This window comes from Bradysia coprophila, chromosome III (genome assembly GCF_014529535.1).
Source record: "Bradysia coprophila strain Holo2 chromosome III, BU_Bcop_v1, whole genome shotgun sequence".
Lineage (NCBI taxonomy): Eukaryota > Metazoa > Arthropoda > Insecta > Diptera > Sciaridae > Bradysia > Bradysia coprophila.
In genome coordinates, this window is record NC_050736.1 from 686,273 (window position 1) to 700,808 (window position 14,536).

At 35.4% G+C, this 14,536-nt stretch overlaps 1 protein-coding gene across 1 annotated transcript; it reads right to left on the reverse strand.

The window, feature by feature from the left end:
• Positions 1-501: 501 nt before the first annotated feature.
• On the reverse strand, positions 502-3,797 carry LOC119075144. The gene is made up of 3 exons (XM_037181539.1): positions 3,671-3,797; positions 2,469-3,507; positions 502-2,401 (listed from the first exon to the last, which is right to left on the reverse strand). The coding sequence occupies exons 2-3, from the start codon at positions 3,493-3,495 to the stop codon at positions 639-641; spliced, it is 2,790 nt and encodes a 929-aa protein (XP_037037434.1). The 5' UTR covers positions 3,496-3,507; positions 3,671-3,797; the 3' UTR covers positions 502-638.
• Between the last annotated feature and the right edge of the window lie 10,739 nt (positions 3,798-14,536).

Here is a 14,536-nt window from a genome sequence, read left to right on the forward strand (position 1 = left end):
CAGCTCACTTATGACATTAATTACAGTTGACGTCAGCGAAACTTTGGCAAAATTTGATTCATCTGTTTTTCAGCTGGTCATTCATACAAACAAAACTTCTCATGAGGATTTTTACGGTTTTACCATCCGTGGCCGAGTGAAAATGAAACCGAAATTACAAGAATTAGGTCACAATGTATCTATAGAAGAGTATAAAGAAAATACTCAGATGCACGAGTTGTGGAGTCTGAGGTCACGAGGTCACTATACGATACTTATGATTAGTGCACGGTTATTCGGTGCTTGGAGAAATTTACAGTTTGAACAGCATAACCCAGTTAGCAAAATGTGGGAAAGTTGGTACCGTTTGTACGTTTCATTCGATAAGGTGAAAGTTGCTAAGGCTAGACGATTAAGGGATTTTATTTTTTTAAACGATCAAATGAATTGAGTACTTTGCTGACTTTGAAGAGGTGAGGCCGTTCCAAGATAATAAAAACACACAAAATTTTCAGAAGTTTAAAATTAAAATTGTTTTTATTAAAATTGAAGTCATTTAAGAGGGAAATTTAAATTACAAAAATGCTTTCTTCGGAAAATGTCAGTGAAAATAATTAAAAAAAAGATGTGAAACAGAAACACAATATTATAAGTTGAAATTATAGCCAATCAAAATATTTCAAACCGCAAATAGCTTTATGATTCAAATATTTCCAGTCATCGCTCTGGCAACTTCGACTGCAATACTTGACTCGTCTGCAACCGCCACACGCATGCTGAGGATTTTCTTTAAAACAATACCGACAGATTGGATTGTCTTTTCCACTTCCGCGATAGATAATCATCCTTTGCTCATGCACTTTCAAAGAGACATTACCATCCACGGCCACACGATGATACGGATTTACAATGGTAATCTTTGTTCCAAAAGCAAGACTTTGTCGAACAGTCTTGTCGCTGTGTCGAAGATTGTAGAATGAACAGTTGATGAAGTCAAAATTGTCGTCACGAACAACGACATGAACAGCCGATAGCAAACCAAACATTGGATCTTCGCAGATCACAAGATTGATAAAACGTTCCGTGTACACCACCTGTCTTTGTGGATGCATTTCTTGTAGAGTGATTTCCCTGATGTTGTCCGGACATTTCGACAGTTTTTGTCCGTGTTTCGGAGTGAATTTCAACTGGTCAACGAGATTGCCTTCCATCAATTCGGACATTGTCTTTAGCGTTTCCCGGTGACGTACAACACAATGAGTTCGTTTAGTATCCGACAATTTTGGATTTCTTGGTGCAGCTGATGCCATTGAATTTGGCACTCCACCGTTATCGTCGATTCCCATAGTATTGAATGCGTCCATTAAAGTCTTCGATCTGGACTGGTACGGCAGCAAACACGGAAGCATATGAAGTTCGGCTTCGATGCCTTTTTTATAATAAAGTTCTCGCTCATCCTCATCCGATGCGTGATATGCAATCATATAGTTGGCCTCTGGGATCAAACGCTCATCGAATGGAGCATACTCAATGAACTCCTTGTATGCCTCAACCACCGACTCTTTACTAATTGTTTCAATAAACTTCATTGCTTCGGCTCTACAGTAGAGCAGACACTCGTCTATCGGGAATCTTTCCAATCCTTGATCACACACTTCTAATGAATCTTCGAAGTTTTGTCGGAGAGCGAAGAAAGCCGCTTGTATCTTATAGAAGAATACTTCATCTGGATACATTCGTAAGCAGATTCGTGAAAAGCAAGAGAACTCTGAATTGTTTGACATCGACAGCAAGTAACAGTATACAATTCTCGCAACCAGATCTAGTGACGACTTTTGGCCGGCTACCATACCCTCACAAATTTCGAAAAGGAGCGGTATTTTCCAAGGTTGTAAATAGACGATTATTTCGCTCGCACGTAAACAATTAGCCAAATTATAGATGACTTTCTCTTTGATGTATTTAACTTCGGCGGCGGTCATTTTCCTTGAGAATAACTGACTGAAGCAATGGCTACTTTCCGCAAAGTAGCACATAGACGTCAGCACCGTTTTTGCGAAAGGATAACCGGTTTCAGCTCGTCGTTTAATCTTTTCGTAGTCTCCCCAATATCTTGATACGGTCGAACCGGCTAAATTCTCAATTTTCGATATAGTTCTCTTGTCACAGGTGATTCTTTCTACAGAGTTAAAGAGGTTTGCTAGATCGTCCGGGTTAACGTTAGCAACGTCAAATGATGACGTAGCGGCCAAGTCTTTTATGAATATTCGAACATTCTCCAAGGCTTTATAGAACTTGTCTTTGTTCTGAATCGAGTGTTGATTTCCTGATTCCAGTGATAAGAGATACCAGCTTTCGGCCGGCTCCACATCTTTCTCCCATAAATATTTCCATGCCAATGATTCCATTGCCATGTAGTTGCCTAAAGAAATACGAGGTCGCCTGATTACTAATTTATCCATATTGGATCAAACGCAAGGACAAGTTACCTCTGTTCGCAGCCAATTTGAAATACTTGTTTGCTCTCGTAAGACATTTTTCGTCGTCTAGTTCCTCCGAGTACAAAACAGCTAAGTTGTTTGCAGCTCCAGCATGACCTCTCGCTGAAGCTTTTTCGTACCAACGGCACGCTTGTTGATAATCCGAAGGTTTCCCGGTACCGTTTTCGTAACATAAACCGATGTGAAATTGGGCATAAGCAATTCCGTCACATTCACCACCCAGTAAATTCCGGTGCCTTGGATCGGCGTTAGCTGCTTTCTCAAATAATCTTACTGCCTGCCTGATGCTCCGTCCAACACCCTTTCCTAGCATGTAAAAGATTCCCAATTCTACCATTGCTTCCGGTGATCCGGCCTCTACAGCTTCCTCCAGTAGAGCGATTCCCTTTGCAGGATTTTGCGGAACATCGACTCCTTTCACATATCGAACACCAAAAAATACGCAGCCTAATGCACGCATTCTCGGATCTTTAGATTTCAGTAATTTCTCGTAGTTTTTTATGATGAGTTCAACTTGCAATTTACTTCTATTTTTTTGTAATGTATTGGTCTTGTCAATTTCTGCCTTAAATCCATGCGACATAACATTACCACCGCTTTCCGCCTGTATTTTGTCAAACCGACATTCGTCACGACAATCCTTAACATCTGCCAGTTTTCTATTTAAGGACAATGCCTCCTCAAAACACTCTATTGCTTTATCCCATTCTTGTCGATGTTTGTAGATTACTCCAGCGCGGAAGTATCCTTTCCACCAAGTGGGTCGAATCTTTATAACCTCATTTGCATCTTGTAAAGCTGATTGAAGCTTGTCCTCATAATTGTCGGGCTTTTTCAAAGCAGACATGAAGTAGGCATGGGACCGATTAGAGTGTAGCACTCCTTTGTCTTCCAAACTAATATTGCGAATCAGCAATGCGTCGGTGTAGATTTGAATGGCTTTTTCGTACTTTGCCTTTTCCATTGCTGTATTACCAGCTTTGCGCATATCCATAACTTTCTTTGGTTTGCTCATAACGATTAGTCGCTAAAAAGTAAACGAAATGAAAGAACATCAATTCGTTGAGTTTCAAATGAAACAGATTTTTGTAAGTTAGTTTGAACTTTCGAGATGTTTCCAGATTTTGTTATAGTAAATGTTGGTCACTATTTTTCAAATTAAATCAGATCAATAATTGAAAAGGACTTACACAAAAGGCACGCAAGTTTGACGAGAAAAAGGTTTTTTTTTGTTCTTAGCAAAATAAATTAAACAATTATGTAATTGATGCAACTGCAATGATTCCACACGACAAAGTGACGCACCAAAAAAAAGGCGGCATCTGTTACTGGTACAAATTCGTTCATGTGAATCTCAAAATGTAAAGAAAACTTACAACCAGTGGAGTACAATCGAGAAGGGGCACCAAAAATTTTTATTTGAATTTTATTACCATTCACAGACAGTCACCGTATCTAAGGACTTGTCACAGAATTTGTTAGTTTTAATTGATTTATGGATTAAATTGTTGTATTGCTTGGTAAGTAATTCAATATTGACAAAATGTTGTATTGCTTTGACCTGACCAAAAAACGGTAAAACGTTTCGTTCGCCCTTCGTTGAGTATAAGAAATTTTTTCAAGTCAAAGCATTACAGCATTTTGTCAATATCAATTGATTTGAATAAAAATGAAAAGTCTTTCACTTCATTTGTTACATGTATTCGCTAAAGCTCATTACTTATTTTCAGAATAGTTAGAGGGTCAATTGTTGGTATATGAGATCGGACTGTCTGGAGTACAACGTTCTTTATTAGGCTCGAGGTGTGTAGTTACGACACAGCAACAAATGCAAATCCGCAGTTACACACGGATCCAAACTTTCAGGTGAATTTTAGCTCCGTCATGTTACACACGTATTGAATTCGTTTGCGTCAAGTTGCATCTAGTGGTGAATCTGGAACGATTTAGCGGCGTTATGTTGCACACATATAAAATTCGTTTGCGTCAAGTTGTATTTAGTGGTGAATTGGAAGTATTTAAAGCTGTCATGTTGCACAAGTCTAAGTTAGACAACATACGAAAATGAATTCACCTGAAAGTTTGGATCCGTAATTTCTCTGATCCGTTGCGGGTCTGCATTACCTTCAGTGTTTATATACTTTGAGCAACATAACCTGCGTGAATTTACATGCAAATGTTAATGAGGTTATGTCTCTATGGATGAAATTTGACAGTAATTTGACAATTCGTATGGCCTTGGAAGCAATGAAAGTACAAACCAGGTATGGTGAGAGGTGAGTTTGTTTATATGTGCTTTGATCCCTAGTAGTGTAGTCGATAACGCAATTTTCAGTACAAACGTTTACAAGAGTTTTCTGCTTAGATTTCACCCAAAAACACTTCTAAAAGTATTCTAACAAGAAGATACAGGAAACTATAGCAAAAATACAAATTTCTCGTCTTCCTAGGATACATTTGGGAGTTTTTTTTTGGATGAGATTGAAGCAGTAGACTCTTGCAAACGTTTTGCGTTAGTCGATAACAATACAAACGATTTGAGACCGTGAGACGTCTCTTTTCGAACTTTTGATACTTTTATTTTTACTCGCGAGTCATTTTTTTTTCTTTTCAAAATTCTTTATTCGACAGGGAGTTATCTTGTCGTGTTATGTTTGTCCAGAACAATAAATTTTAAAGACACATTTTTTTACATGTGTGAATACGAATTATTTGGAAAATAAATATTCAACTTCAGACCCTATACTGAATCCAAACGAAATTTCGTGGTAACTACTTATTGCGAGACTTATTTATACTTTTTAAAGTCGCAAAGTTGTTTAGTTGGGTACTTTACTAATTCAATTCATCAATAAATCAAAAAGTTTCAAGTGACCTTGAAAGACATATCTTACAAAGATATCTGATCACTAAGTTCACCATATCCTTGTTAAAGCATTTTTGCTGCTTATATTATGATCCATTTAAAAGGACATAAACATCTGGCATCCGGAAATCAATATATTTAGTTTTAGGTAAAGAATCGTAATGGGGATAACTTCAGCTTGTAAAATAGTCTTTAGAAATACTTCGTTTTACAAATTAAAAAAAAAACGTTTCGATTTGAAGTGATTGAAGCCTTGTCCTGAATTTCGTTAAATACATAAAAAGAATCCTTGTTTCTAAATCAGGTAATGGTATCTTTATTATAAAAACAACCTAATATTACCGATTTATTAGAAGATGTAAGAGATGTAATCATTTGAATTTATTGAAACGTAAAATTTGTATTTGTTGATTCATGACTTCAGATATTTCGGAGATATATTGTGCATAACGTGTGTATATATATGAGAAAAGGCAATAAAACTTATAAAGTGGCACACAAACGGCTAAATATGTTATGCCACGTGTATGGAACTGTTGACACGTGGCCACCTACGTTATAAAATACAACATGTTTATACCTCTTTTGGTATGTACTGTTTCAATTGTTACTATTTTTCGCCACGTGCTGATTGAGATTATTGAAAAAAATGAAGAAGTGACTGATGGTACGAATATGTGCATTACATATTGTCAGATTTATGATATCCCTATTAGCCCTACTCACGTTAAAAAAATGTGATTCAGATCCTTCGGAGGAATGTCGATTTCGTTTCATTATCGGACACTAAATAATTCTCTAGAACATCATAATTGACAAAAAATTGTTTCTGAGTCGCGCAACGCAATCGAAAATGCATGCGTTTCTATACGTTACCATGCGTTTCTATGCGTTTTCATGTAAACTTTGAATGCGTTGCGCGACTCAGAAACAATTTTTTGTCAATTATGATGTTCTAGAGAATTGTTTAGTGTCCGATAATGAAACGAAATCGACATTCCTCCGAAGGATCTGAACCACATTTTTTTAACGTGAGTAGGGCTAATCCCTATCCCTATAATATGAATATTAATAAAACGCGTCTCACTTAAATTAAATATTGGGCGAAGTGTTAAATTCATGATCTGGGGAATTTTTCGATTTTTTATTATTATTAAATAGAGTTGAGTCTAAGCGTCAAAGCTTCCAATTGTCTTTCTTATGATTTGAATCGCGATCTTAATATTGCATAATGAAAAAAGAAAAAATTAATTAACATTTCCTTTCCATTTAACTACTGCCTCTTAAATATTTGTTAGCGTATAAAAACCACCCATAAACATTCACCGATTTGATTTCTCTCAATAAATTCAGAAACAACTCAATACATACATATCTACACAAAAAACATGCCGAAACTATTAACCATTTAACCATGGCCATTTAATATATCTCACCCCTCAGTGTAATAACTTCGACACTAAAGATCCCTAACGCGTGTATTAGCCTTTTGTTAATATCGGAACTCTGTGGGGTTATTAATTTGATTTTATTTTAGTTTTCACGTTCCTCATAAAATGATTTTTATTTTTTGTTGATGGTCCAATGCCGCGAAGCCCGACCACATCGGAAGGCTTAATGGTCCAGGGATACGCAACTTTTCTTATAATGTCTCTGAGTCGTCTAATGTATCGCATAAAAAAATAACATTTGCAAAAGAATTTAATGCGAAAGATATTTTTTTTGTCCATGAGAACCACAAACAAACATTATATTTTACAACTGGCACGACATGAAATAATTTATTGAATTGTTTATCTATTCATTTCAACATAAGCTTGGTGATATTGTACATAAATATATGCGTTTAATTGAATCCTCTCACTCTGCATTGATATATAGCACTAAGCAAGCATACACAACGATTTCATACTCTCGGATATATAAATATCGAACTAAACATCAAAATAAAACAAATAAACATTTTTGCCATATGTTTCTCTTTGGTGATAATTATCAACTTTTATTGGTATATTGTCAATTGTTTATCGGAAATTATTGGCATTTGGAATTGCGATATGTGTTTACAATCGCGAGTGTTTTATTGGTGACAAAACAAATAATCAATGCAGGGAAGAGTTAATTGCATACGTTGTTCAATCTACTGTTTACAAAGCTTTACTTATTTTTCCTTTTGAGTGTTATGTTTGGTTAGTGATTTCATTTTTCGATGTTTATAAATCTACATTATGCGTGAACGGAACACAGCCGGAATTGAGGGCATGTATTAAACATTCGTATTCCAGACAGTGCAAGGGGCGACAGGTCATCTTACCATGTTATGATCTCTTACAGTCTTTAATCTGTCGACTGCTCGACAGTCGAATGTCGACTGCTCGTGACATTGGATTTCTCTTGATTAAAATCAAAATTTAGTCAAAAATTAATGTTATCGACATGTAGTTTGTTGGGGATGGTTGAATATATTAACAAAAAGCAGAACTTATTGGCTCAGGGCAACGTAGTCTTAATATAGAATTTGCTGGCGTCTATTCTTTGCCACAATATATACTCACTGATAATACCCGCAGTCTACCTAAAATCATTCATTACCGCTATAATACCAACTCAACTGTTTGTACCATGCTGAGCTTGTGTACATAGCATCTGGCTAATTCTTAAAAATCTATATAACAACATAGTGCGAACAGATTCATTCTTCGACCCTTTTTTTGTGTATTTAGCTGTTCATTTAAAAATCTCAAAAACGTACAAAATTCAAGAGATCTAATTTCGACGAAACCTGTGGTTCATGATACTACTCAAAGTGTTTTCAGACGTTTATGGCTCACATTTTGCATTCGTATGCACAGAATGGGCACACAGCCAATGTATCGAAAACAAAAGTGCTCCGGTTGCATATTTTCAATATTCGAACCGTCATAGACGGTGTACATTTTAGAATTTTTCAAATTATTTATTTATTCAGGCTAACTCCGTATCGCTCGTATCGCATTGTATTCACCACGCATTTAACATTTAACCTTATGCATTTCAGTCATTAAATGTTTCAATGAAAGTCGTTTTGTACCATTCAACCATCACTATAACGCCTGTATTTGAGTAATTTAGTATTTCCCAGGAGACTGTTACACATATATCACATTCGAATCATGAATATTATTTGTGTGTCAACGATAAAAGAATAAAAGAATTGAGACACGCGTAAGGGTTTTTAAATGACAGAAATAACACCAAATGATATATATTAAATGGGTTGCGGTGACAGCAATGTTTCTAAACAACCATAATAAAAGTCGGTCGACTAACAGACTACCTATTGACGGTATATATCTTTCAAATAATTTTAAATTATGGGCGTGAGAGAATTGGTTATAATTTAATAGACATGTCGGCATGTTGGAAGAAGGCTATTTCGTTTTGGTTGTTGATGAGAAGGAATATATGTATGTCCCAACCCCAAGGCAAGATTTCTACGAATAGTAACGGGCTCTAACAACCAAGTTTGTCGGGCGAAAGTTGAATTAATCGCCGGTACTACTGCTGGACTTCGCTTCAAAAGACCGTTTTAACTCGCTAACTCACCCATTTATTTTCTAGACGGTCATGGTCTCTTATCAACAATCTTTAACCTGTTACAGACGGTTGTCATCTGTTATCGACACAACGACAGCAATAATAAACGATAAGGTCTGACTAATGAGACCTTATATAGCAAAAAGCATGTTGAAAACAAATGAAGTAAAAGATTTCTGAAATCAATCTATCAAAATTATCGATCAAATGAAGTGTTTGAACAGTAAAACTTTTAATATGCTTGCTGTCTGTGACAGGTTAACGGGCGAGAGCAAGAAACGTTCCAAAACCCAATGCGCTGCATCGTTTCCTGCCGATCTCCAATTTCAGCTATCGTAACTCATTAGTCCGCTATTGAACGGATTTCCTAAAAATCCATCCCACTCTAAAGTTGCGCCCGAAGACAGTCCGTCAATGAATGTGTAGAGGTGGATCGTAAAATTTTTATTTCGCAATCATTTGAAAGTAAATTTACTGCGGTACTTGAATTTTGTTTTAGCATGCGCACATTGTCAGTTCATATTCTTCAGCATTTCCGAGACGTTTGCAATGGTACAGATGATTTCGCATCATTTCGAAGTTTCCGTGGACATAATTGCCAACTGTTGCATTGAAGTCGTTCGTTATTGTGGTGTTTGTATATTCACATGACAAAGAGTTCAATGCATGATGATCATACGTTATTGTAATTGTTCTATCCCAATCAGAATAATCCAATTCAATGCCGTGCTCAGCATACATTTCACCAATTGCATTCACATCTATACTATGATATAGCTCTATCCAGACCTCTGCAATACGGTTTTCCAAGTCATCTCTCCTATAAAGGTGAAATTCAAGTACTAGTGAGGCCGTTTTTTTATCTTTTCTGGTGTCTTCGGTTCGGAATCTGAGCTTTCTACTGAATTTTTCCTTTTTCGATCTATTGTCCTAACATCTGTTATTCTAATTGGTAACATAATTCCAAAATTTTATTGTAAATTTCGGTTTAAAAAAAAACAGACTTTACCAAAACGTTAAAAATATGATTTCTAAACAATGTCTGAATGAAGACTTGGCTTACCCAGTTAACTATCTAAAATATCATAGAAAGAGAAGAAGGAACACCGTCATGTTTTCGGATTTCAGATTTGTTCTGGTTTAATGATACCATACAAAACAGGGCCTATTTTCGATAATTTAAATTATCGAAATTATCGAAAAATTATCAAAATTCTCCAAAAGTAAATTTAAGAATTTCGATAATTTTTGGAGAATTTAGAGAATTTTTTCGATAATTTCGATAATTTAAATTATCGAAAATAGGCCCTGATACAAAATGTGTTCAACAAATGAGAATCTAGATTTCATGATTTCCATTTGGTAAATAAATTTTGTGTGAAATCATTTTCAATCCACAACGTAGTTCCAAATCAGAACATACGACGTAGTGAATGCATTTACCGTCAGTTTTTTAAAAAACCTGTAACGGTATTACCGATATTTTCGAGTAAATTCACCGGTAATGTATGTTGCATACAAGTCGGCAAATTAAGTACAATTTTACTATGGCATTTCATTTCATCACATTTACTTCCAACATTAAATTACATAAAAAAAATCGCACCGCGTAGCTCCAATATTCGTTACAATTCAAAGGAGCTACAACAGTTAAATGTATACAGTTTAATTGATAAAAACAGTACAGCGAACTAGATAACAAGGACACCTAACAAGGCAAAAAATATCATGAGGTGATGGTAGCAATCTCAAATCTCCATATTAAATTCAATAAAAGACAGATAGAAGTGAGATCGCTCTTTCATTCGATCGTGAACGTGACACAGCTAATTTAATTTAAATCAAGTCGCGTTAGCAAATACGCTTTTAATGAACGACAAAACTGACTGAGGGTAATTCCTGAATTTCTGATCGATGGCGGAAGGCCATTAAACAACGTCGGACCAGAGTAAAGAATACCTTGTTTCGTAGCAATTGAGTTTGTCTGCGAATTGCAATGAGTGATGTTTCAGCTCATTGACACAACAAAAAACGAATTTGCAGACTATGCATTCGTACATTCGCGGTATCGTTAATACATTCGCGAATTGCGCGCTAAAAAGACTCTCGGTTGGGTATCTCAGTGGCAATCGGTGTGTGGTCTTTAGTGCTCTCTTGTGCAAGGCGTTAAGCCGTTCAATTATTAACTTTTTGGCATAACCCCACACGCCAACACAATACGTCAGATGGCAATACGTATGAGAAGTTTCCAGGCAGAGCCGAAAGCGAGGTCTGGAATCTAATACGCTAAATAGCTATTTTCATAATAAGGTAGTAAATGGGATTGTTTTGCGCACTAGATGTGAGATTGCCGATACGAGCGAAGCGAGTTCGGCAACACATCGTGAGCGCAAAACCCCCATTTACTACCGTGTTAGGAACAAGGTTTTATCTCCTGTAATGTCATAATCACCATAAAAACCAATTTAAAAAAATCATTTCAGTTAGTCGCTCATTTCTGATACACTATAAACAAAACGTTGTTCCTAACTTATGTCAAATATGTTCCGAAATAAAAAAAATTCGACTGTAAACGATTTTGTGTGAATCTGATGAAATAGTTTTAGAAGTAGCAGATTCTATCAACATGCTTGCGATAAACATGTTTGCTCTCTGCGAAAGACGCAGTTATTTTCCTAGAATCGACAGAAAAAGAATTCTGCGCACATACAATGGTATTGTATGTCTACGATTTGACATAAAAAGGAATAATATCACTTAAAGTGCTATTTTATTTGAAAATAAAATCAATACCAAGGCCAGGGAAGAATTTTACCTTCATTTTTTCAATCAATAGGAATATCTTAAATTTTTTTTTGGTAAATTGTGTTATTGCAGACATGAGTTACAATCAACGGTAAAATAAAAAAAGTTGAAATCAAACTTTTTGAACTTAAATATCGGATTATTACAACCGAAAAAGGATCCCTTTCACTTTCAAAAGAACCGTAATACTTCTCTATTCAACAATTAGGGACCTCCAGTGATACGAACCGATTATAAGTGGTTCAATTATTGAAAATGTGATGGGTAAAAACATAAAGCACTTGGTTGTTTGTTTATGCGAAAAAATTATTTTCGACCATCTGTATGTATATTTCGATAATGTTAAGTATGGAAGGTATGTGGTTTTAAAGTACACTCGTACCTCGTATTCATTTTCATTGTCTGTAACATGAAATGACAGTGAACGATGGTGAAGTTTAAAAATATATTTTCTGTATACGTGAGAGTGTATTGGTGAGCTATGATATGAATCGGTTGGTAGGGAAAGTAAACGGTCGAGAAGGAAAGTAACGGTTGGGAAGGAATGCACCAACACACTCTCACTATTACAGAAAAATAACTTTCAAAATACCCCAATACACACTCGATGTGTGTTTTCGCTTGGGCTTCGCCCGCGCGTGCACACACATCTTGTGTGTATTGGGGTATGTTGAAATATACTATTCTTTCGCTTGAAAGCACTAAATACTCAATGACAAATAAATATTTGAAATTGCATGCATGTAACTACTTTATGACAGTACCACGTTGAGATTTTGATATGAATATCTGGTACAGTCAAAATATTTATTTGGATAGATTTTTAGATTATCCTTCAATGTCGATTCTTCCCACCATATGAATGTATTTTCTATTTTAAATGTTATTCAAATCTCTGCTTAGTGTGATAGAAACTGAAAACCCCACGCGATGTAAGTATTGAATCTGCTATTTCTGTAGTTAAAACTTTTGACCGAAATCTTTTACTTCAATTGTTACGTTCTTCTATATCGGACAAAACTTACAAGAGCTCATCGCTTATTTTCATCGCCATCGTCCATAGCAGATAATCCACCATTTTTATACGGGTTGTGTATTGCTTTATGTGACCAAATTTATAGGGAATTTCTTAGCATAGCATAGAAGCCATAATGGTCATTGCATCTATTAAAATGTATATTTCGAATAATCGTTAATTTGTCACAAATCTGCCATAATTTGCATAAAAACTTTTTCGAAAAAATGATCAGTTTCTCGAAGGTTATTTTGTTAGGTTGGGATGACTCCAAAAGACATTCGAGTAAGAGCTAAAAAGTAAATTACCAACCCACTCAGAAGTTATGGGTCTGATAAATAAAACCGTTTGTTCAAAATTTTCCTCTTTTCAGGCCCATAACTTCTGAATGGGTATAACAGAGGTTACAGTCTAACTTCTCTGTTCCCTCCATAAGTTAAAAGCATTACGGCACGTATATGTATTTATGGTAATGTCTCATCTTGTGATACAAGAAATATTTTTCCCATAACAGTACCCAGGAAGCAATCAATGAATTATTTCAAAATGCATATAATTGTCTAGTTTTCTAATGATGATGATATCTCTATTTGTACATTGAATTTCCATTCATTTAACTCAATCAAATCGCACCGTACGCATTTTCAGGAACCAATTTAACAAAGCGTATGCACCACCGTTTAACATTCGATTAAATCTTTAAAAATCAACAACAATAAGCCGTACAACCAAACGCGTGTCCAAACTTAGTAACAAATTTCCTGTGAAATTGATATATCCATTTCCCAATAAAACTAAAAAAATTTTATTGTCTTACAATCACATGTTGCTCTCGATGATGCTCTTGTTTTCCCCTACATCAACGTGTGCACATTTTACACAAAGAAATGCGCACACAAAAGTGAAAACTGTTTTTAATATACACCAAAATACCAGACACACACGGTTCTGTGCGACGCGTGACCAAACGCCTATCTTCGATCAAAATAAAACTGATATTGCCTACATACTGTAAGCCGGAATAAATCCTTTTAATCCGTCGGGATGGTGCATTCATTTTCTCTCCAGGTGGTATTTGATCAAATATATTTTTTTAAAGATTTTAATAAAAACGAATTATTTGCATAACAGATATGGCAGTGTATACATAAGCCGAATCCTGCACATATTATGTCGAATAAGATACTAAATAGAAAGTTGCATAAATACTTCTTACCGCTTCTTACACACTGGGCACGGCATTCAATGCCTCAATAAACTCTAAAAGTCATATTTGTGAATGGTATCGATAAACATGAATGTTGGTAATACAAACATAAATAGATAAGAATTGAATGGATAAAACTCACCCTCTTTTATCCGTCCATCATTGAACCAACTCGCATTATACTGAAATCTATGCAAAAAGGTAATATAAACGGAACATCCCTCTTTATTTACATTCAAACAATCAAAACGATTTTAAACAATGCAAAACGGATCACTGCGCTTCAAACAATAATTATAAAAGTGAAGCAAGCTAATATGCCCAATTGAAAATTATTAAATTTCCCTTGAAATTTCCCATGGTTTTTGTAATGAAATTGCCGAGTTTTGTTGTTCAGTTGTTCGATGGTTTTCCATGAGAGGGTTGTTTTTATCAACTTCAAAATGATATCTAAAATATATCGGGCATAATTTCTCGCATTGTATGTGTTGTGTCGAAGCATGAAATGTTTTCTTTGATTTATTACCATTTTGTTCAGAGGTGATAATTGAATAGGAACGATATTTTTACCTGGCGCTTCGTTATGT

Coding starts and splice junctions, on each gene's coding strand:
- LOC119075144 (XM_037181539.1), bottom strand. CDS start 3,495: ATGAGCAAACCAAAGAAAGTTATGGATATGCGCAAAGCTGGTAATACA. Junction 2,402..2,468: donor CAAATTGGCTGCGAACAGAG/GTAACTTGTCCT, acceptor GTATTTCTTTAG/GCAACTACATGGCAATGGAA.